This window comes from Pezoporus wallicus, unplaced genomic scaffold (genome assembly GCF_028554395.1).
Source record: "Pezoporus wallicus isolate ANWC-B61680 ecotype Strahan unplaced genomic scaffold, APGP_CSIRO_Pwel_v1 contig_6382, whole genome shotgun sequence".
Lineage (NCBI taxonomy): Eukaryota > Metazoa > Chordata > Aves > Psittaciformes > Psittacidae > Pezoporus > Pezoporus wallicus.
This window is the reverse complement of record NW_026638015.1, coordinates 319,361-343,098: the sequence shown is the minus strand read 5'-3', so window position 1 is coordinate 343,098 and position 23,738 is coordinate 319,361. Positions and strand designations below refer to the sequence as shown.

At 43.5% G+C, this 23,738-nt stretch overlaps 1 protein-coding gene and 1 long non-coding RNA gene across 10 annotated transcripts; one reads left to right on the top strand and one right to left on the bottom strand.

Annotated features, from left to right (window-relative positions):
- Positions 1–340: 340 nt before the first annotated feature.
- On the bottom strand, positions 341–23,575 carry ATG13 (autophagy related 13). Of its 8 annotated transcripts, none has more exons than XM_057408802.1 (18): positions 23,286–23,574; positions 17,559–17,685; positions 16,651–16,731; positions 15,906–16,025; positions 15,435–15,481; positions 14,824–14,964; positions 13,717–13,757; positions 13,079–13,175; positions 12,631–12,729; positions 11,822–11,912; positions 9,335–9,433; positions 8,131–8,241; positions 7,279–7,412; positions 6,194–6,311; positions 5,471–5,548; positions 5,054–5,170; positions 4,471–4,599; positions 341–3,330 (listed from the first exon to the last, which is right to left on the bottom strand). In XM_057408802.1, the coding sequence occupies exons 2-18, from the start codon at positions 17,625–17,627 to the stop codon at positions 3,253–3,255; spliced, it is 1,650 nt and encodes a 549-aa protein (XP_057264785.1). In that variant the 5' UTR covers positions 17,628–17,685; positions 23,286–23,574; the 3' UTR covers positions 341–3,252. The 8 variants fall into 8 exon arrangements, with proteins under 8 accessions (XP_057264785.1, XP_057264786.1, XP_057264789.1 ...); XM_057408803.1 differs by having other exon boundaries at positions 17,559–17,640; XM_057408806.1 differs by lacking the exon at positions 5,054–5,170 and having other exon boundaries at positions 23,286–23,575.
- On the top strand, positions 5,066–10,655 carry LOC130598901 (uncharacterized). Of its 2 annotated transcripts, XR_008972112.1 has the most exons (4): positions 5,066–5,191; positions 9,902–10,003; positions 10,098–10,209; positions 10,397–10,655. It is a non-coding gene; the product is annotated as an uncharacterized LOC130598901 (long non-coding RNA). The 2 variants fall into 2 exon arrangements; XR_008972111.1 differs by lacking the exon at positions 10,397–10,655 and having other exon boundaries at positions 10,098–10,216.
- Positions 23,576–23,738: the final 163 nt, after the last annotated feature.

Below are 23,738 nucleotides of genomic sequence, written 5' to 3'. Positions count from 1 at the left end.
GACAAGTTAATGTGTTTCAGCTGGGGGAAGACATCCAGATAATTCCCTTCTCCAGCTAACTGGGGAGGTCACCAGAGCCAACACTGTGTGTCTGTTCCCCATTCCTGCTTTTGGGACAAGACGGGAACCTGCTGTGCCCCTTCTTCACTCTCAATAGGATGGTCTCACCTGAATCCTGCTGACTAACTGTAGCACATCAGCGCCTTTTCCCTTCTGTGTTGGAGGCAGCAACCTGATCCATCCTGCACTCTCTGATCATCCCATTTCCTGGAGAAGAATGATGATGAGAGGCTGGGACATTCCCAGACCTGTCAGTATACATGAAGACAAGCACACAGCATTGCTTACATAAAAGTTTTATTGGAAAGTCTTTGAATACTTGAAGTACATTGGAGACTGTTTCCAAAACAATGCAATTTAGGAGCCTTCCCCTTCACCCAAAGTTATCTGTGAATCAGCAGCTACATACATCCTGTCCTTAATATAGAATTGAGCAGACAGCTGCTAAAATAAACAGCCTTCATAACACAATCTGTGGCAGGCCACAGCAGCACCTAGATCTTTCCTGAAGCAGAGCATTTGTGCAGTGGTCAGGGAGCATAGATACAGCAACCATGTGTTGAAACTGAGGAATGTCCAGAAAAGAGGCACGTAACTCAGCCCTAGAGAATCTCTTTACTGCTGTGGCCATCCAGCTCAACACTAGCAGCTCATATAGGCAAGTTTCCAGCCTTCTGAAGTAGAAAAACCCCAAGTGCCACACTGACGTTCTGCCTTCTGGGATGTGGGAGCTGTAGTCATCAGCATCAATGAGAAGTATTTGGCTCTGGGGACCTTCTGGACAGGATCAGCAAGAATGGCTTGCCTTCTGCCAACTCCACAGTGTGCCTCTGTGAGAAGGAGACAGCAGCAGCACTGGCTCGATGATGTTCAACCTAGTCTATTCTTCATTAATAGAGTGAACCAGCACTTCACCCTAGTGCTGCTGCTTTGCAGCCCAGACTGCATCACTCTCCCAAGCACAGCCTGTACATTGAGAGGAAGGTGACAGCAACCACATCTCTGAGCTAGAAGGTGGCAGAGACCAGCTTCCTAAGCACAGGTGAGAGCCAGCTGATAATATTCGTCCCTTATGCTCCTGCACCCTTCTGCAACCCTTTCCACCTGTAAAACAAGGTGGCTCTGGCTGTGGGGATCAAGTGTTTGTTAGAGCCCATGTAACTTAAACACTCTTGTGCACAGTCTACCTTGGAAGCTTTCTTAAATGTTTGGGCATCTTATTTTGCAAGGACTGAGCAGTTTCTGTGCAAGGCTGCTGAAAAGTTGATTTGCTTGAGTAAGCTGAAGAAGTTCTGGTGGGCAGCTGTCCTTCAGTAAAGCTCTCCCCTAGAGTTTTAGAGCTCATATGGCCTCCCCCTGAACACAGCACTCAACATAAAAGCATTCTGTTGCTCTGACCTTACAGCAAGCTCCATTCTGAACCTGGTTCCTTGCTCCAGCAGTGGCACAGGAATAGTGTTCTACAGCGGGTTCCCCCATCAGCTGCTTCTGATCTCTTTCAGTTAAGCTGAAGAAGCTCCCACATTGCACTACCTAAAAGGCTGGTTACTCAGCCACTCTAAGGAAATTAAGATGTCTCCTCAGGCCTGAGGCAACACAACTCCACTTCCAGAGAAAGAAAAAGTGTTTTAGGACAGTAAGGGGTCCTGTAGTTGCTCACTGTAGTTACACATAGGAGGAAGAGAGAGAACCACAAGGCGACCTACCTTATCTAAGCTTCTGTTTAGTGTCACTGTTTCTCCTCCCCTCCTTACATCAGGCAAAAGACACGCACCAGCCGAATCAACCCTTGAGCACTGCCACTCACACTGCTGATAACCACATCATTACAAAAATAACATTTCAGCTAATCAAAAGCCAGCTGATTAAAAAGTACCATAAGCTCCCCCCCAAAATGTGCTTCTTTCAAGAAGCTGCCTTCTGAATGGCTGAAAACACTGCAAATTCATCCATGCCTATCAGAACACAGCTTTTTACCAAACCCCTGCCACTCCACCCCACTCCTGTGTGCGTTTAATAATGTCAGTGGGCCCTGACTGGATGTAATGGACACAAAGTCCCCAAAACAGAGTATTATATTAGAATAATCAAGTCTGTCTTAGAAAATAAATATCTTGGATACTTTCCTGCAAGGAGAGACCAGTCTCACTGGCCAGGGTTCCATGGCACACTTGCTGTCTGCAGTGATCCAGAGCAGAATGACCCGCACTACTACATGAAAACAGAACATCTTTGAAATATAGGCTTCTTTAAAAGCAATAAATATTTCTTGACTCTTAAGATCATCTATTAACCATAAAGCAGGAAAGGTCTGCAAGGGTTAGAGGAAAGAATCTTGGACTAAAGACTCCTAGTAACATAACCCTAAAGAAATAGGATTCCTAGTATTTACAGTTGTATTTCAGAAGCAGAGACTGTGAATTCAGCACTATCACAGCTGCTACATGCAGGCTTGCCAACAGTCAACACTGCTCAACTCAGCACGGCCAAGCGTCAGTATGCTCAGGAAGGAAATGTGGAAAGCTCTTCTGTCTTCCATTCCTGCTTATCAGCCAGCCTAACAGAAGGCCTCACACAAAACAAGTGGAGGCCCAGTTCCTTAGAAGCAGTAAAACAAAGGTAACTACTTATATTACACAGGTCCCAACGCTGACGTCTCGCCCTGGCTCCAGGCACTCACACTGAAGTCAGGATGAAATGCCCCATTCTACGGAATGGATGTCCTGGAGTGGAAACTGTTAAATCTGCTGAACTCACAGCCCCTGGAAATGAGCCAAAGCTTTCTATGCTCTAACAGGGTTGGAGACTGGAGGAAAGAGTCTGTTAGCAGGAAGCTACACCGAGGGAACTTACACCGTAGGACCTCTGGAGGAAGCATATGGCAACTTTTCACAAAGCCCCTCCACAGAGAACAGAGACTGAAGAGAGAACAGATTTCATACATTGAAGTTTTGCCTTCCTGTGTCTCTGCTGAAGTCTTAAATTCGAAACTGTGAGCAGGAAAAGCAGTCCAGAACTATGCAGTGGTGTAGTTGAGGAAAATCCGATCTGCTGCTGAAGACAGCAATCCAAGGAAGCTCACTTGATGGAAGGAACTAATCAAAGTGAGACAAAAGGCAGAGCAGGGGCAACAGAGATATTTCTTGACGTCATTTTCCAGAATGCCTTGAGAAGGAAGAACTGGAAACAGCTTCACTGCAAGGTCTCTACAAAGGCATCAAACTCTTTGACATTTTTCTCATGGACTGCAAGCTTCTCTGGTAACGAGTCCTGAGGGGTAAGAAAGGGGCAGGTCAGAGCTCATTCACAGCAGATAAAAAGCAGCTTTAAACACACAGGCAACCCCTCTCTGGTGCTCTGTGCTCCCCTTCCTATGTGCACAAAACCAGGGGTCCTTGGGCAGCATTCAGTAAGTGACCCTGAGAAGGGCACCCTGCCCACAGTGTGTTTGTTCTGTAAGAACAGTAGGTGCACTGGAGCCTCACCTTGTGCAATTCCTGCCACCAGCTGCAGCACAATAACCTGCTCGTGTCACTGCCTCCATCAAGCCACTTGCAGCTTTCAGCCTCTGGTATGTTACAATGCCTGTGAGCCCATTACAGCACTCACCCATACATGACTTTCACCAGCCACACCAGGGTTTACCTCTGCTCAGGCTGCAAGATCAGGCCTAGTTTGCCACTAAGTTTGACACACCAGAGGCAGGATTAGTTTTGGGGGTTTCAGTGACAGCCACAGCAATGTGGTGGCAGCTTTCAGCTTGAAGGTAAACACACCAGTTTCAGGGTGTGCCACAAACAAATTTACACTTGGCTGGAAAGTATTAGTGAGGGATCCCCTTTGGGAAGGGTCTCTCTTCTGAGTACAGGAAAGACATGGATCTGCTGGAGTGGGTCTGGAGGAAGGCCATAAAAGCAATCAGAGGGATGGAGCATCTCTGCGATGAGGAAAGGCTGAGAGAGCTTGGCTTCAGCCTGGAGAAGCCAAGACTTGGAGGAGACCTTGTTGTGGCCTTTCAGTAATTAAAGGGGGCCTACAGAAATATGGGGACAGACTTTGTTGCTATAGGAGAAAGGTTGATGGTTTTAAGCTGAAAGAGGGTAGACTCAAACCAGATATAAGGAAGAAATCTCTTTAAGATGAGGTACTGAAACACTGAACCAGGTTGCCCAGAGAGGTAGTAGATGCCTCATCCCTGGAAACATTCAAGGCCAGGCTGGATGGGGCTCTGAGCAGCCTGATCTAGTTGAAGATGACCCAGCTTATTGCAGGGCTTGGACCTTTAAAGGTCCCTCTCAACACAAACTATTCTATAATTCTATGAAGATATAATTTTTTTCAAACTAGGAATAGGGAGAGCATTACAAACTACATATGATTCCCATAAAAAGAAACATCAGGGCTCCATACCAAGTCCTCTGCCATGGACTGTGCTCCAATGTCAATGGAGAGGCTGCTGAGTTGAGGGGGGTTCTGGAACTCACGGTAAAACGTTCCCAGGTCCATTGGAAGAATGTCATCCTTTGAAAATGCTGGTTTCTAGAACCAAAGACACTGCTGTTAATTCACATTCAGAGGCAGTGGCTTCCCCTCCACTATAATCTCAGGTAATGTCATTACCTGCTATCTGTGAACCTCTTGGCATTACAACTGTTGCTGCAATAACGCAGATTAAATAACTAAAGAACAGCCAAGATCTGTGCCTGCCTGAGCAATAGGAAGAGAACATTTCCTTGGAATCCTTTAGGCATTAGACAAGAGGATGCCATGCCCAGGTGCTGGCAGGGAACAGAGTATTTAATTTGTAGCTGTTGGTTCCAAGTTATCAGCCTCTCTGCAGTTTGGGGACCATCAAGCTCTACTTTGGAACTGAGATACATGGGTCCTTTACACCCCCACTGAAAACTATTCTTACATCATTTGCCATTGCATCAGCACCTGAAGCCCATCTAAGGTGCAGGTGTTATGTGAGAGCACTGATGAGGGCACTTACAAAGTCAATCATAACAAAGTCATCATGGGTGTTCCCTGTGCTGCTGCCACTGGAGCCCTCCGAGTGTAAGCTGCCTTGTAGAGGAGATTCAGTTTCTGGGGAGTCAGGAGGATTGACCTGCCCAAGAAATCAAAGATGGTGAGTACTGATCTTGTAACCACATCTGTCTGTGTATTCTGACAGTGTGGGGACAGTTAGGAGGTTGGACAATAAACACATGCTACAGCAGGGGCAGCAAACACATACTGTTATTTGCATGTCTAGAGAGCCCAAGATTAACATGGGAGATGAAACCAAACAAATCTAAATAACTAGTTCTTCCCTCAAAATATGAAGTGTATTCAAAGTACAGAATAGCATGGATGTTGCATAAGGGATGCTGAGGAAGCACACATTATACCTCTGGAAGAGGCTTACCAGGGGGTCGTTATCTTCCAGCTCAACATTCTTGGGAGCAAACATGGCAAAAGGAATGTCTAAGTTGGCCATGGTCACCTGGGGAGATTCAGCAAACAGAATTTCACTAAGATGGTCTTACCCAGCACAGAAAAGGATACTAAAAGTCTTTGCCCAAGTTTATTTCAGCAGTTAGGCAGGAGGCTGACAACTTCATTTCAAAAAGGCATAAAACAGGGAAATTGTACTCTGCTGACTTAATGCAGACACATACCCTGAGGTGGGATTGCTGCTATACATCTTGTATAATATAGGCAAGGATTAACAAACTGCTACAAATCCAACCAATTCTCCTTCATCCATCCAAAGGGCCTAGAAGAGCATCCTTAGGAACTGGGCAGATCTCTAAGCCACCTCAGCTGAGCTTAAATGCTTGCTTACTAGTGGTCAACTGGTCTACTGCATGGCAGGCTTCCTACCAGCTTTCCCAGTTTATGAACTTGTGGTAGTGGCATTATTGTGAGACCCAAGTATCAACTGTTCCATATGCAAACAGGGTGCTGGCAAAGTGTGTCTGTCACATCCCAAAAGGATTTTATGAAAAACAAGCCTTGCAGCCGGCAGAACACACTCTCCAGTCTCCAGGGTTGTCCTAGCATTGAGTGCTTTTTGCTCTTCTGTGTAGGAACTGATGGGAGCAGCAGGGTATTGCGGTGCCCTCTGAGAAGATCTATTGTTAGTTACCTGGTTAATGGGTTTGTTGACAAAAGCTCCCACCTTCCGGATAAAGATGGTCTCCAGAAGGTCATGTGGGGAGCCACATTTCCCTTCGCTGCTGTTTGATACTGTTTCTGTGTCCTCGCTGGGGGAGGAAAATAGAGCAATTACTGACTCATGGCACAAACAACATTGACAAATCCCATGCTTGACAGGATTCCTTTATTCTTCTGGGTTTACTCCTAGTATTGGAAGGACAACAGAAATCCGTCCTTGTACTGCAGGTTCTTCCTCAGTTACAAGCACAAAAGGGGAGTGGGACACCAATGGCATCAGATTTTTGTTTAAAGCTGGATTAAAACTATTTAGCTGAAAAGTTGCTGCCACCTGAAATAGGTTTTTCTTTTTGGAGATGGACTCTTAGCTTCAGAATGTGCATGTTCACAGCAGTTCCTGTTCATCACTATTATTTTTCAGTAATACAGTAGACACAGATCCATAGGGAGGTGCTAATGCAACTGTGATTTTCGGTTTCTTTACAACAAAATGACTGCTTAAGATCCTTGACTCAGAACTCTGTGACCCAGAGAGACTGTACAAGAAATAAACACAATGACTAAAAAAGAATAGAGGATTTCATTAGCTGAGAGGGAGGTGATTTAGGACAGTCTGAGCTAGCATTGTTTCCTTTTAAGTAACTTTGTTCATAAATAGTGAACAGATTTGCAGTCACTACAGCTGGTTTGGTAACAATTCACTTTAACTCTGGAGAATATAAGACTCACTTGAGAAGTTATTTCACTTTGTTGTTTTACAATGAGCAAATACAGTAAAGGGATTAGAAAAGATAGAATTGATAATAAAGCTGACATAACAGGAGTTACAAGGATGTTACAGTGACCAGCAGGTGTAAGGAGGTGGGTGAGATCATTGCTTGGAGAAAGGCTTAAAAAAGGATGATGGGGAAAAAAGCCCCATCAGAGAAAACTGCTCGCTGTTTTGGGGGATGGAAGACAGTAGTTATGTTACAAAGAGGGGAAGCCAACAAGTTTTATCTTAACAGGATTATATTTGGGCTAGCACAAGTGGTAGATCATCTAAAACCAACCTACCTACTAGAAGGAGTAGCTGCTGAGTAGTGGCCTCCATCCAGTGGGGTGCACATCCTCTCTTGGTCAGCTTGAGTGCCATGTGCTGGCTGGCTGGGAACTGGGGGAACTCCCCCCTCTTTGCCTGGGCCAAGCAACTGGGATGGAGAGAACAGGCAAGTTGGAGATCTCAAAATCGGGCAAACACCACAGTGTAATACAGAGCAGATTCTGTCATATTGGGAGTAAGGTGTGGGATTTTTGCCATATGGCTGGGCTCTAGCCCCCATAAGGCTGAGGGAGGTGTCAAGCAGATGGTGATCATCACAATACAATTGGTTTTATTCCCTTCCAACTCCACTTCAGGCCTGTTTTACACTGCAGAGCTCTCTGGCCTTAGGTCCTTTGCTTCAAGGAGAAGCAGGGGAAAAATAATCACATCCTCTTGCTATGACCTCACTGCCCTCTACAGCTTCCTGAGGAGGGGAAGTGGCGAGGGAGGTGCTGATCTCTTCTCCCCGGTAACATGTAGGAATGATTCAAAGCTGTGCCAGGGGAGGTTAGACTGGACATTAGGAAGCACTTCTTTACTGAGAGGGTGGTTAAACACTGGAACAGGCTTCCTAGAGAGGTGGTCAATGCCTCAAGCCTGTCATACTTTTTCCACATGACCCTACCTCAGTAAAGTCAGAATGCTGAGGATCCAGCTCCCAGACTCTGTGCAAGTTGTGCTTTCTTTATATTTACCTTACATTCTTTTCACTCCTGCCAGACAGGATACTAATGCATGCACTAGCGTCAAGGCCTCTCTGAGATGTACAAGATGACACAACTGGTTGCAATACCAGCCACGCTTGCTCTACCCTCTACAAGTACCTGGTGAGGGTGTGCAGCATTCAAGCCACCAGCAAAGAGTACAGGATACCCCATGTCAGCTGATCCAACTCCCAGGGCAGCAGGCTGATAGGAAAGACGAGAGCTGGAAAGCTAAGAAAGAAGAGAAAAAACAAAAGGGCAAAGGGAGAGGAAGGAGGAAGTGGAAGGGGAATGCCCCCAGTCTGAATAATCATCAGTCACTGAAGAAGGAACAGGAAAAGTCAGAGGTATAGCACAGCATTTCAGGCTGGCAGAAGGATGCTAGGTTTTCATTGGAATCAATAATGAAAGCTCTTACTATAAAACTTCTTACTGCAGGGGGCTAAGTCTGGGCCTTGACAAGAAAACAAGATTGGTTTCCTACACACATAGGAGAAAGCTGTGCAGGGTACAACTGACATTCAGTCACAGGGAAGCTCTGCTCTACAGCTCTGTTTTTGAGACTGAAAGAAGCATAAATGCCATCATCAACTCACTAAAGAGCTTTTTCCTCAAAACAACTGCATTATCAACTGTTTGAACCCATTCCCACTGCACACTGAACAGGCCTTGAACATACATACATATCCTCAGCCAAAGAACAGAGTTCATAAACATGCTAGGTAAAGAGAACTGGGTCTCTCACAAAGCTAACCCTTGTGAGACTACTTTAGGAATGAAGTGCTGGAAGCAGTGAAACCCAGAAGGTGCTTACACACCCCAGCAGAAATCTTGCTGGTTGGATTAAATAAAACTTCCCCATTTTAGCTTACCTGACCTCAAGAGAAACACTCTTTTCAGAGTTCTGTGTGTGATACTCCACTAACACCAATGCTGACATCATTTAGAGGGGCCTGAATGATGAACAGCAGGATATTCACATGGGGCTAGTTAAGCTGAATGGAGGACTACTGACTGTGTAGGTTCTAGGGACACTGGCTGTTAAGAGAAAACACTTAGCAATGTGCCATACTACTTGGGTACTTCACTAACAGTCTGTGCAACTGCTGCTGTTTAGTTAGGGATGCTTGGCCTGTCTTTAGGAGACCTTCATCTATAAAGGCATTTAAGCAGCCAGTGTCAACAATATGCCTGGCCCATTTTTCATTCACCAGCCTTTCTCATGCACAACATTCCATATTGTTAAATTTCTACTTTCCTGTATTTGTTCTGGCATGCTGGAATTGTATCTGGCCACGCATAACATATTCTATTGACAACTCACTTGGTGTGAAAAGGCCAGTCCCATCACTGGGACCTTCAGGGTGTCCGTCACCACAGGAGGAGGGGTCTGAAAATGTGCCTTTGTGACAGTAAAAACACACTGTGCACAGAGACAGACACACAGAGGAAACAAGGAAAAGAGAGAGAGTAAGAGAGAGGGAGAGAGAAAGAGAGAGAAGGACTTCAGAGAAGAACTATGAAGAGTTGGATGAACTGAATGCTAGTGAAGAGGTTTGGGCTGCAGCAGCCACACCTACGCATGGAGCAGAAGTCTCAGTATTGCCAGAAGCACATTCATTTTGTAAGGAACTGTCTGTTTGCCAATCTCAGTGAACCACTCAACACAGGTAATATTGGAGACTCCAGTGAACACTGAAAGTAACTGCCAGAGGCTCTGTTCCACAGCTCATTAGAACTGAACTAGATAATCAGCAAGGAGAAGGCTGAGCAGATGCCACAAAAAGCCAAGGGTATTTTTTTCCAAATGTACAAATTACATGTATTTCAATAATCTCCATCCATAAATACTCCCTATCTCCCAGCATTATGAGGCATCATATCTTGGCAGGTCTGTGCTGCACCCTTAGAATAAAGGGGACCCAGACTGAGGTGCAATTCAAACACCCTGATGTGAAGAGAGAACTCCATCAACCAGAGTGATGTTCCAGAGGTAAAGGCTGTCTCACAGAGGGTACTAATGCAAAAATGGCAATCCAAACCTCGTTCAGTCCCATACCTTCTCTCGGTCACTTTCTTACCAACAGTTTTCAGTTTAGGACAGCTTTGTTTCTGTGTATTGCTCATGGACAGACTTTCTCCTGAATTTTTGGCTACTCAACAACATAAAGACATGCTATGCAAGCTCACAGGGAGAAGGTAACAACTATTCCCTTCTATCAAGCAGGTTAGGCCTCATTTCTACTGGGAAGGCAGGCAGAGATTTGGACAATTTGCCTATAGGAAACTGCCATACAGTTCCCAGTATTTTCCTACACGTTAAGTTGTATACAGTAAGCTAGAGAAAGAAATGAATTTCTTTTTTACCCCTTCTAATCTACTTTAGAGATCACTCTGCCAAGACAACCTTACAATTCTAATTGTGGTAGCAAAGACTGGCTTTATAAATAAGCGCACAGCATATGGCAGCTATGAGCTACAGAAAAGCAAGAACGTAGGCTCATACTCAATGTGAATCCTCAAGGTTTGTCTGGTTTCATAAAACTTTTCCCCTCAGTGACAGCAAAGCTTCATGTACCCTGGGGAGATGTCAACCTCAATGTATTTACATTGTATTACTGTTAAGTAACACTGGCATGGGTCACTGGAAATTTCCTTATAAAACCTTTTGCATTTAACCCATTTTGTGAAAAGGCAGGACAAAACTTGGCCACAAACTCATCTTCTGAGCTATGTATCACAGAATAAGAAAAGCTTTATTCCATCAGACTTACTGCCCATGCTGATTAGTTCAACATTACCTGATGCCCTGTCACCCAAAAGCCACTTAGCACAAAAATGCTTCCTAAGGAAAGCTCATTTCTTAGGAAATAGCTCATTCATACAGTACAATACATTTTGCTAAACCAGTCATGCTAATTCCTCTGAAGTAGTGGAAAGACCCATAGCGAATTCCTTCAGTTTGGAGCAGCATTCCAATTATAATTCATTCTATGTTTCACATGGACATCAAAAGAGATTGAGAGTCTTTAGATTGTCTTGAAAGATCAGTAAAGACATTTTTTTGGCTGGATAACAAGGCAGGAAACATTCCTGAATGTTTAAAGCTATAGGATGACTACAAATCTGACTAAGTCTTCAAAATACGGAATTGTGGAGTCGGGTATATAAGGACAGTAAAAGCAGGAGTTAGAGTTTCTGTTTGTTTTTTTTTTATTCAGAAGGAAACCATCATCCATTCATTTTAAAATGAAAACTTAAATGAAATTTGCATGGGTAGGTGGAAGTACAGAGTATTAAGTCCTTAGTTCAATACTGTGATACCATTTTTTTTTTGCTGATACTTATTCCTGCTGCCCCAACTAGTTTTAGATGGTCCAACAAGTATGGCTGTTGTCTTTTTCCTGCTTTTCCATTCTGCACTTTGCTATAAACATTTTCCTGGTATTTCAGCATTTCTTTCTCAATGTCAGCCTGATACCTCTACTTACGTTGCCTGGCATCAATCTCTTGAGTTCCTCTTCTTGCAGCACTAGTATGTGACTGTATAAGTACATTGCTATCCTCTTCAAGCACACTTCAGCCCAACTATAGGTTCTTTGAATGTCGGTAATTTAGTCTTTCCAGTCTCCTAGCATTTGGTTGAAATTAGTATCTAACTAGGTTTCTACTCAGAGTGTAACAATATAAATAACCCCCACACTAAATTCTCATTAGCATCAGGAGGCTGCCTGTTTGCACAGTGGTTGATGTAGGAGTATGCACACTATCCTAACAGTGATTATTCTTGAAAAAGTCTGGTTTCCCTTACCTGAGATGGAGGAGAGGTGGAAAAAGATGTGGTACACACTTCTTGGGAATCTTCTACTGAGGGGTATACTGCACCATTGTCCTCACCAGCTCTAAAGCAGCAAGAAAAAGAGAAGCTTTCTGACTGAAAATACCCCTTAAAACACAGAAATAGTAAAACACACTGGGACAAACACTGCAGGGAGGTTGAGTGGAGTTGAAAGGAAAATTATGAATTGTGAGTTGAAAGGAAAATTATGAAGGGATCTCCTCTACTTGGCAGAACTGAGGAAAACAAGGTACGAAAACTAATTTTCCCCAGGTGTTCCTCTTCTTCCTCCACACAAAAACACTTCCCAGTAGCTAATGCTACTGGCTTTGGTGTTTACAGAACCATTGTCAAACAATACCACTGGTCCCAGTCTCGGTGCCCTCACATGCAATTTAGAGAAGACAAACATCTCATTGAAAAATAGAAATTAAACTCTGATGTTTCCCCAACAGAAATATATGGAGATGCATGCCTCAGGACACATAGTTCTACAGCAGAATTAACTGTTACATTTCAAAGGCAGGCAAGGTTAAACATCCTTTGTGTCCAAGTACTTCTGTAAGGAATGTGGGCGCCTACTGGGGCTTGCTGCACTCAGTTTTCTAGATTTGAGGGAGAAATGTCACCCTTCCTCATATGCTCAACCATGTCGATACGGTTTGACACTTAGCCTCCAGTCTCCCTTCCCATGCAGTCAGCAAATAGTGGAAAAGGCTTTGTATCTGGGCATAATTGATGCCTTCACCATAACCCATGACTTCAACTCATTATTTCCTCACCTGTAATTGCAGGGATGCATGGGTGAAGAGCTGGGATAGGGACGGTCCACAAAGTGATCAATGATAATCCCCATGATAGGAGGGGTCCTCTCAAACTGCCTGAAAGGCAACAAGCAATGGTGTTATTGGCTTCTTCCCCTCTACTCTCATCCCAATTCATGGCGTTTTCACAGAAAGCCCTCGTGTCTGTTACTGGGACCAGAACATCTTTACAGTTCAGCCCGGCAACTCCGAGCCTGCATCAACAATCTGGAGTTCTAGAGTCTGGCTCAGGGCTACCCAAATACTCCCTTGCTTCAAGACTTAACCATGAGAAAGAGTATTCTACATGAAGGAGAATCTTGGGAGGGAAGGATAAACAGAATGAAAAGATTTAGGGGCTCATAACACGTGGGGTTTAGTAGTACATTATTGTAAAACAGGTTCTGGCATGATCATGTTTTCTCACCTGTTTGACATGAAAGCAAGGTTGATTCTGTAAGCACAAGACAAAGTGATGGTGCCCACTGGGGTACCCACTGTCCCAACACGGACCGTCTGGAAACCTGTAAGGTTAAGAAATGATTATCAGTTTCACTGTTATTTATGTTCCATACTTCTCCTATTCTGAGGTTACATTATCTTATTTCTATACTGTTTCCATTATCCCTTGCAATCTGAACTCCAAAGGCTTGTATAGAGCCCATAGAAAAAAAAAAAAGCAGGACCGTGTTGCCTTGCTGTTAGGCTTCATTCATGAGATTTCTGATGTTGCTTCCCATCTTAGTCTAAAATACTTCTCTGAAATGCTTCTTGTTCCTGAGCAGATCATGGTCTTCTTTACTAGCCCTGCTCCTTATCAACATACTTCCATTCTTATTTCAGTTCTGGATCACTGGAGTCAAAATGGCAATCACCCTAGATTTTGTTAAAGTACCACCATTATACTTGTCACCTTATGTCACAACCCTTCACTGGTGGGTCCAGATAAAAAGTGTATGTAAACCTCAGACTTAATTTTCCTTATGGCACTTAGGAATAGTAATAAATGCCTAGCCAGTATGGGGAACAGTTCTGCTCTAGTTTGCGTGTGTTGCCTGATCATACCTTCTCCCAAGCCACTCAGTTGCACTTCACCAAAATATATCCTGCAGGAAAAGGAAAAAGAAAAAGTATTAAGTCCACTGGGGGCATAACGTTATACATATCCTTATTCCTTATTTGATTTCATGAGTTGAAAGGCTAGAACTACTTTTTCTCTTCAGGAAAAAAAAACAAAAGAAGTGGATAGAATGGCCACCTTGAGAAACCCTCCAGCTACGTATCTTAGAGCAACAGATGTCATGTAAAAAGAGAAAGGAAGATAAAACAGTAGTCTAATCAAAAATTTCTGTTTCAGTTTTTTAAGCCTCTGGCAAATCTACAGTTCAGAGCAAAAATGAGAAGTGACATAAACTTCACAGACAGGTCTGAGTCTAAAAGTGAATACTCATCATGTAACATAAAAGATTAACTGTGCTATGAAGAGACCTGCTCTTAAGTATATGCCAAAGCAGCAAGGGAGGCAAAAATGAAGCAATGGCTGGGATTTCTTTTTAAGCTCTCAGCTGTGCAAATGACAGCAAACCTGAGACTTAGAACCATCTAAATTAGCTATGCAAACATGTCAAAGACTTTTCCCAAAGCCAAAAACAAAGACTGGAGGGTGATAAGCATGAACCATAAGCCAGTCAGATCTCAGAGGCTTAAAGAGAGTTGAGCTCAGTATTCGAATGAGTAAACTGCAAGAACAACAGGAAGTGGAGCTGAAGATGCATCTTTAAAATGAAATAGCAGAACAGAGTCTGAATCTATACTGCAGAAGTATGCACTGCAGTTATGTGCAGCATAGACAGGCATTTGTCAAATACAGGTCAGACACTGAACAACTTGATGCCAATAAGCCATTTAACCTGTGCTTGCATAGAGAATTCTTATATTCTTCTCAGCATGGCAGGCAACCAACAAGACTTCACAGTCCATGCTTAAGTTTGATGATACACAGCCCAAAGTTCTCTTCTCTCAATTATCAGTAGTAGTTCAATCCCAGTAATTTGAATTTATTATCACTCATCCCTTTTTTATCACAATTACAGCTGCACTGTTCAAGTCTAGAACCTCTGCTGTTTATATTTAAATGGGGAATCTCATATTCTGCTTATTATATATATATACCTGTACAATATTACATATTCATGGCCTTGTTTCCTTGAGAGTCTGTAGGCAGGAGTTACCCTAGTTATAGCAAGCAAAGACTTCAGCAGCAGAGACAGCCTGTTGTATACGGTGTATGAAACTTTGATTTCTTTGTCACACCTAAAGAACACAAAGGGAAAAAAATGAGTCTTTTGTTCACACCTAAGCTGTTTGGGGTTTTTTATTTTATAAAATCAAAATTAGTCTGGGCCAACTGTTTAATGTCAATTTCATTGCAAAATTATAAAATAAAGCCCAAGTGTGGCTACTCGTTATTGAGCAGCTGACTGAGAGCCTACTTCAATCTAGTCACTTGTTGTAAAAGTAACTGGTGAAAAATTCCATGCAGCCTTCTATTAGAAATATCTTTTCAGTATTAAAAACATTTGTCATTACTGAGTATATGAATTCTTGTATCTGAGGAAGCAGATGTTGTTGTAATGAATGAAGAAGGAATGAAAATGAAATTACTATTTTTTCTTGACACCAATGTTGAACAGTTTGACTGCTAGACTAGACAAACGGGGGACTTCCCATTTCATCAGCTAAAATACAAACACACACAAAGCAAGTGTGAAGAATGTACTTACTTCTCATTCATTTCTAGACACCAAATTTCCAGCTCCATGGAGTCCCCCTGGATAAGAGAAAGGATGTCAGAGAAAGGCTAATTTCAGAACACACTCTTATATCTCCTTAAAGATCAACAGCAGCCACAGCTCTCAATGAAGATGTTTCTCCCTGCTCTCATCCTCTTGTAATGCAACAGAAAAAGGTGCATTGGAAGTCTCACTGCACAATTAGATCACCTGAGGGAATACCTTCCTCAGAAGTTCTTTAGGGTCTAAGAAACTAGATTTTGCTGCTTTATCATTTGTGTGTTTGGCCTCAGTTATTTGCAGTGGGTTGCTTCTGTTGATGTATTTCTTATCATTAGCATACTACCTAACTGCGTAAGTGAAGATATTTTCACACTGTCATGGACTAAAGGGCAGGAACTCTTGTAGGTGACTTCAAGATTCAACTGAAAAAAATGGCATCTATTTTGACTCAGTTCTCACCTCTGAGGTTTTGAGAGAAATCTCCACACACATAGACCTTCCAACCGCAGGGAGTTGTCCTGCCAGGGCTTTCTTTGCTTCATGAGTAACCTCTGGTATATCTTTGATTGCCAAATTGAACTGCAGAACACAGGAAATTATTTCATTTCTTTGAGAAAAGGACTAATGGTACACTGCAGACAAACTCATAGACCCATATAGAACATACTAGGTCAGCGTTCACTGAAATATTGATGAAACAGAAAATTCCCAGATGGACTCAGGCTTTTCATATTTGCAAACACTTCCTTGGTTGTTAATTCAAACATTTTTCTTGATCCTGCCATAAAAATCATGTTTTCCCTCAAGTCCTATCTTTACCCACAGAGTAGCCTGAATCTCTTCAAAGCCCATTACTATAAAGTCCTGAACTGACGAGTTGCAAACTTCTGAGAGAACAGAACTCCTCACCCCACCCCCAGCAGATCCTGAAAAGGAGCCTTAGCTGGCAGGAGCTGCTGAGAGGTATCATTTCTCTCTCCTCTCATCAGCCCTTTAGAGCCCAGAGTGACATGTTGTATGTAAACAACAAAAAATCCCACACCACTAATGAACATATTTGAATACAGTAGTTATGCTACGAACAGTTGTTATAATCTGCACGAGACTGTAACAACTACACTGTGTTCTCAACACATGTGTGCACACACACATGAAAGAAACTCTGAAGAGTTAATGGAATTGCTTTAACACCCCATGACTTTACCCAGTCAGAGCCTGTTGGGGAGGATGATGATCGGGTAGAGATTTTCTCTCCAAGTCGGGCCTGGACAATCACTTGTACTGTCTGGAACAGAAAGGAAAAGATACACACTCATGTTCTGAGCTCAGCAGAGCCCTCAGCTCAGAGCCTAAGCTGGACAAATTCCAAGTAAACAAAATATGAGAGGGCTGAGCAGGATGCAGAGAAGTAGAGTTTGCTGCACTAATGTTCAGGTCTAACTGGTTTGAAATATTACAGATAACAGGTAAATACATTTCAGACAGAAAATCACGTTAAGCTGATTATTTCTCTGTAATAATATGAAGTGACTAAGCCAATTTTGCAATCAGGAGTTGCACAGTTCTTAGTAATACTGAAACAAAATTTACAACTATATCCTAAACCTGGACACCTAAACTGAAGTAAAGTATGTACATTTATAACATAGCCATTGTCAGGGAATTTATTTGCATCTGTGTACCAAGTGAGGCCAAATTTCCTAATTCAATGGAACATTCTGGTATTGTTTTTGGACGCAATCTAAAAATTGAGATAGGCTGAAAAGAAAGAGTGGAGTTCAACAGGGGATACTACCTAACCGCTGGGTGGTTCCATGTGTTGATAGAAGTTGAAAGCTAACGGAGGGGTGAAGTGCCTATAACTGATTCTATAGCAGGACTCTTCTAGGGGAAAGAAAAGGATTAGGAGGTAGGAAAAAAAAAAAAAGAGAAAAATATGTTTTTCTAGTTATTCACAGGAATCTCCTAAATTTGACATTGGCTTTTCTTGCTTTCGTTTTTAGCAAAAGCAAAAAAACCCAAACAAACCCTGACCTTGCTACTCTAACCACAGCTAGCATGGGTTTTCTTAAACAATAAACAAGAGGCATTTGCCACAGGAGAAAAAGTTACCTTTAAAGCAAAAAATTTGATGAACTTGTCCAGGTCCTTCCTGTCCTGGGAACTGAGATCAGTGTCCATTGCATCTGACAATCTGAAATCTAGCACAGGCGTAGGGATGAAGTCCTCCTTCAGCTTCCTGTTTGAATTTCAAGAATTAAAAACATTTTGCCATTAGAGCAAAAGAAATGACGAGCAAAAGAAATGACAAGCAAAAGAAATGAAAGGCCTCTGCCTGTCAAAATCTTAACTAAGATCTGTGAGGGGTGGGTGTGAGGTATAAACGCACATGAACAGTTTATCTGCTCACTGCAAAAGATACTAGAAAAGAAACAACAAAGGAGACTCACAATTCAAATTGGGTACAAGTTCTCCAATTTTGCTAGCTTAATTTAGTAATAAACAAACAAACCCCAAAATACTCCAACAACCACACTGACTAGATTCTGTGCCAAGCTATGCAGCAGACATCACCATCTGCTTCAGAAATCTTCAGTTACCAGCACTGGTCAAAACCAAGTCCTGAGTCTGAAATTCTAAAACCAGCATTCCAGTGGTATTTCAGCAGATAATGAAATAAACCATTGCTTGAACAGGCTCCACAGCTTCCACAAATAGTACTTGCATTAAACCTGTATAGCTACAGATTTACCTACAACCAACTGAAAAGATAAATATTTGCCAAGGAATAGACCAAAATCCTGGGTTCAGTTCTCCTGAAAGCTCTGACAACAAATACTGAGCTCTCACATTCACACTGCCTTGTTTGTCAAAATTCAGTTGTTTCTACCACAATGAACTTCCACAGTGCCAGAGGCGAGGCAGGGCAAGGCACTAATGAGATTCCTGCCACCATCACGTCACATAGCCTGGGATAAATCACAGTTTTTCTTTCAGTTTCTTTGTGTTTAACTTAATAACCATATAAAGACCACGGGGAGGAATGCCTTCATTAGCAGCATTAATTATACTTTTTGCACATAAGCCTTCAAAGTATTCATTCACTCTTAATTCCTGGTGCTGTTTTTGTTTGGAGGCAGCTCATCAGCCTGAAGCAGCCTGTCAAGCATCACGTATTCATGGAACGCACTGCTCACCCCAGGTCTAAGGTCATTGAGCATCAGCAGCTGCTGTGCACAATGTCACTCTGCTCAGTGTCTAATCTTCAAGCAAAGATTGAACCTGCAGCAATGTACACTATTAATACACATTAAAGCTTAGTAGGCTTAGCAGGGCTGATAGCCCTGTTCACACAAAATATATACAATCTTTAGTGACTATGCACATCAGAACTTCTATTTAAGATATCTCACTTAATAGCAATAAATGCCTATTTGAAGTAGTGCTTTAGGTGCATCATCCAAGAAGGGCTGCTAAGTAAGAGTACTGCAATTTATAGAGCATTTTATAGAAAAGAGCAATACTTTCTGAATTACTTCATAAAAAGAAAGCTGGACATCTAATATCGTTGAAAGTACCCAGGTTACAGTCATACTGCATCTTATAATAACCTTATAATAATCTATAACGCAAATTGTAATTTAATTTGAGAACTAACAAGACACGTGATTCAACTTCAGATGCATGACCAAATTATTCTTTGTAACCTCCTCATCAAAAGTATTATATTTTCTTTCCCTGCCTTTACCACTACTAGAGATCACAGATCTTTTCTACTGGGGGGGACAGACAGAAATCAGCACTTAAAAGCATTAGATGTTTCACTGATGCAGCACTCTAACTTAAAAGAAGTAAGGTTTTAGTATAAATATTTCCCCAAAAAAAAAAAAAAAAAGGTGAGAATGAAGGGGTAACGGGTTAAAACTTAAACAGGGGAAGTTTAGACTGGATATAAGGAGGAAATTCTTTCCTGTTAGAGTGGTGAGGCACTGGAATGGGTTGCCCAGGGAGGTTGTGAATGCAGTGTTCAAGACCAGGCTGGACAAGGCCTTGGGTGATATGATTTAGTGTGAGGTGTCCCTGCCCATGGCAGGGGGGGTGGAACTGGATGATCTAAAGGTCCTTTCCAACCCTAACTATTCTATGATTCTATGATTCTGTGACCTGTTACTATTGTCTTAACTAAGTAAAGCACTGTAAGCATTGAGAGGACCTGAGATCTACAACAAAACCTGGCTGACAGAGGCAATAAAATATCCCATTAAAAAAAAAAAGAAACACATCTTTTTCTCAGCAAGGAGAATGCTAAGATTTAAATACCAAGAGAAATTAAATTAGCTTTTAATGTGAAAAGAAGTGAGAAGCCATTTCTATAAGACCCCTGGAGAATGGTGCAAGGAAGTATATATCCTGATGTAAGGAGAGCTGTCAACTAAAGCACCCACATTTATTTGCCTTGTGGGGCTGGAAAGGAATGCTAGTATCAACTGTTACAAGATACTCAGGAACTAATAGAAGATGTTAGACTCATGGTTAGGAAAGGAAACAAAGCAGACCATCAACACGGTTCTCTGTGCAGTGTAGGAATTAGTTCTAGTGACAGCATATGCAAATATCTCTGGAGAGGAGAGAAAGAGCCACCAGAGCCACGTCTTAAATTCAGTGTTCAAAGAATGAGAGCTTCATAGTTCTGTCCTGCTGCAGCAGAATTGAGATTCTTCCTGCAAGACCTCAATTCATAAAGCTTTCATAAAGCATTCATATGCCGAATGCCAGCAATAGTTGACTCACCAGAGCCTAAAGCAGAGCAGAAAGTATCAGGCAAGGATTCCTGTGAGGAATCTGTAATTTCAGGGGCAAACTGGGACCTTGGAACTCGGCTCCTGACAAGTCTAAGGGTCATTATCTGACCAGCACCATCTCTCATTTTTCAGGAGGGCTCTAGTGATTCCCTGAGATCTGCTAAGGCTTAGGACAGAGCTCACCTTTAGACTCATTCATTGCAAAGAGCCAGGACAGGCCTAGAATTACAGCAAACATCTGATTTACAAAAATGCCTCAGTACCCTCAGGTTAGCTGCCACCAGCTGACCTAAACAAGAAGGAAATCCTTTAAACTTAGTTCCACTAAACTCATACAACTTCTCAGGTCCTGTAGCTTGCAACACCAGCACAGCTCCTTGTTAAGTGCCAGTACCTGTGCACATGCTTAGCTCAAGCAAGATGCTGTCTAATTTTATACTGCATAACCACTAGAAGGAAGTAACCTTTGGTCTAGGTTAGAAACCCACAGATGATTGATTCCCCCTCAACCGAGTACTCCCTAAAGTAAACTGATACCTCACTGCTTTAGCCGTACACAGTGGCTGTTCACAGGTAAATAAAAGCATCTTGGCCACGTGGCTTTTTGCTTTGTTTCCCTCCTCCTGCAACCCCCATTTTCATGTTTTAATATGCCTTTGCTTCCACCTTCCTCTGAACAGAAACATCAGAGAGATGTTTAAAGGAGAACTGCCATGTGTGGCTCTGTGACTAAAGCCTTACTCTTTCTTACAAGGGTAAGAGCAGAGAAGAATACTTAACCAACAGTTTAACACCTAAGCACTGTGCCTAATACACTCTACAGGGATTTATACTCTCCTACCCTACGGAGAATGACACATCAGCATAAGGTGACGATACACTGTTTGCATGATGCAATGAACTGCAAGAGCCCTCCCCTTGGTGCAGCCCAGAGAAACTACAGCAACCAGCATGCCACGCAGCAGCAGCCTGTAACCCAGCACACCAGAGGAGCACAGAACACTTACAGTTCGTGTTTCATACGTGGGAGTTTAGTGTGTGTCTGACACTCACATACTTCAACAGGAAAGGAGCAGAAGCACCTGACACATACAGGCATCATTATCACTGCTGGGGAAAGTATATACAGGCTGTTTCCGTCATTTCCCTCCTCTGAGATTTCAATCTTGAGCAATGGCTGCTAAAACTTAAAGTCATTGTGCTTTCCTTTTAAACAGATACTTACCAATGCCAAATAATTACTCATGGTTCCTATCCCAGAATGAAATTAAAATGACCAGAAGGAAGAAACAAGAAAGGTTGTCGCTGTAAGGACAGGGCTATGGACAGCCCTCATCCCAGCTCTACATTTCTGGTTACCTGACTGTGCTCCCAAAAAAGGCTCCTGGTCCCTACGACTCCTCTAGAACCTCTTTATTAACACAGGACCCAGATCCAACCTCCAAGGATGTCCTATGTGAAGCTCCAGAAAAGCCTCGTCAAATCATGCAGGTAAATGAGAAGCACATGGAAGTTCTTGAAGCTTCTAACAGAGCGCCCTTGGTAAACAGGCTTGACTGCCAAGCAAGTTTTCCTAGAACATCCCCTTTGATGACAAGCAGGTATTTTGAGCACATTAATAAGCAACTATAAAAAGATCTCCGTAAAGACGGCACTCTGATTCAAAGCTGAGCCTACAAGTCAGCCTCCAGTATCCTACAATTAATCTCCATTTTGCCTTCTTAGTCGGCTAGTCAGAAACCTGGGGAGAGGGAGAAGGAGGGAACAGTTCTAAATTTGAAGGTGTGCTACTCTTAAAGTTTCTGGATTTTTTAAGAGACGAGTAGATTCCAGCAGAAAAACTGTTTCACATAATATAAATACTCTGATTGAAAGGCTCTGTTGTTTACTATGTAAGTATTGATAGAGGCAACTTTTCCTGCTGATCAGGGAACAGATTTACTTTCTAACTGATTTCTAACTGATAAATTACTTCCCAGCTTAGGAAATACCAGCGCTGCCAGCTCCACTGGCCTAAAAACAAAATGAAGCAATTCCTGTTGACCGGCAGTTACATTCTGTACTTCCCTCAGGTCTAAAAATGGTGCCAGTCCAAAGGTCCATCCTCTCATTTTGTTTGTTGGGCCAAAGTATGCAGACTAACCTAGAATGTGCTTCCACATACATACACTGTACTACAACCACCAATATAATCACCAGGTCTCAACTTTTGTGTGAATACATGTTCATAAAAGTTGAGGTTATACATTATCATTTAAGCAAAGTAAGGTGATCCTGTGTGATCCTTCCAGATGTCTAAACACAGCCTGGCTCATTTGAATGACTTATTTCTTGCCAGAAGAAGGAGGGTTCTACCAGGTCAGGCCACTCCAGCAGTCATCTGGAAATGCTCTAAACATCATTTACATAAGCAACCAATTTTCAGTCCAGGCAGTAACTGACCATGTTTTTCACTCTACATTGTGCCTACTCACACCACTTCTGAGATTTGTAAGAAGGCAGTTTGTAGGTTGAACCCACAATGTCCTTTTTCTGCCTGTTCACTGACATGAAGATGTTTCTGCTCCTACTGAATCAGTGGGGATGACTCTGGTAGTGCCCTAAGAGCCACAGCTGTGACAGGACAGAAAGATGTGCTGATCTGCAACCCCCTAATCTTTTCTAACAAGCAGCAATACACACACTACAGGAAAACTATACAATGGCTCTGAGGTTTTACTGTTTCTAATTGACTCTGAAAGCATTCTGGTTTTAAAAGACACCACTTGCAGAGGTTTCAGCAAGCCACATCCTTCCCACCAGCCGTCCAGAAAACGAAGCCTGGCCACCGCTGGGTCGGGCTTTGTCGGGCACCGACACGGCTGCAGCAAACCCAGACCCCTGCGAGTAGCGAGTGGAGACACGAAGCCTCAGCCAAAGGCTCACGACCCACGACCCGGTACCCCCCTCCCTCCCTCCCTCCCTCCCTCCCTCCCCCCCTCCCCCTCGGAGCTCGCCCTCCCCAGCCCGGGACCCCAGTCCCGTCCCGCGCCGGTACCTGCGGGGGGGCGGCAGTGCTGGCTGCGCGGGGGCTCATCCCGCGCGGAGACCCGGCTGCCCGCGCCGCTCCCCCGCCGTGCCCCGGCGTCTCCTCAGCGCCCCGCCTGGGCACGGGGGGGATACCTGCGGCCCTGGGCCCGATACCGGCGCCTCCAGGCACCAGGGGCCCCGCGGCCACTGGGCTCTGGACAGCGCCTCTCCTCCTCCTCGGTGCCGGCACGGCGGGGGGCTCGCCGCGGGTGTCAGCGCCTGCGGGAACGCGGGGCCGGGGCTCGGGCTGCCGCTGCCCTCAGAGCCGCGGCCTGCTCCGCGCCGCCATCGCCGCCGCTGTTTGTTTTCATCTGCTGCGGGAGGCGAGGGGAGGGGAGGAGGAATATGTCTGCGTGTCCGCGGCCGCACTTTCCACACCGAGCCGCAGCCGCTGCCGCTGCCGCCCCCGCACAGCCGCGCC

Bases quoted from the DNA above. Each gene is read 5' to 3' on its own strand.
- ATG13 (XM_057408802.1), bottom strand. From the start codon at position 17,627: ATGGACACTGATCTCAGTTCCCAGGACAGGAAGGACCTGGACAAGTTC. The intron at 16,026-16,650 runs GTAAAGTCATGG...TGTGTTCTGCAG, and splicing joins CCCCAACAGGCTCTGACTGG to TTCAATTTGGCAATCAAAGA. The intron at 7,413-8,130 runs GTACTTGTAGAG...TCTCCATCCCAG, and splicing joins ATGCTGCACACCCTCACCAG to TTGCTTGGCCCAGGCAAAGA.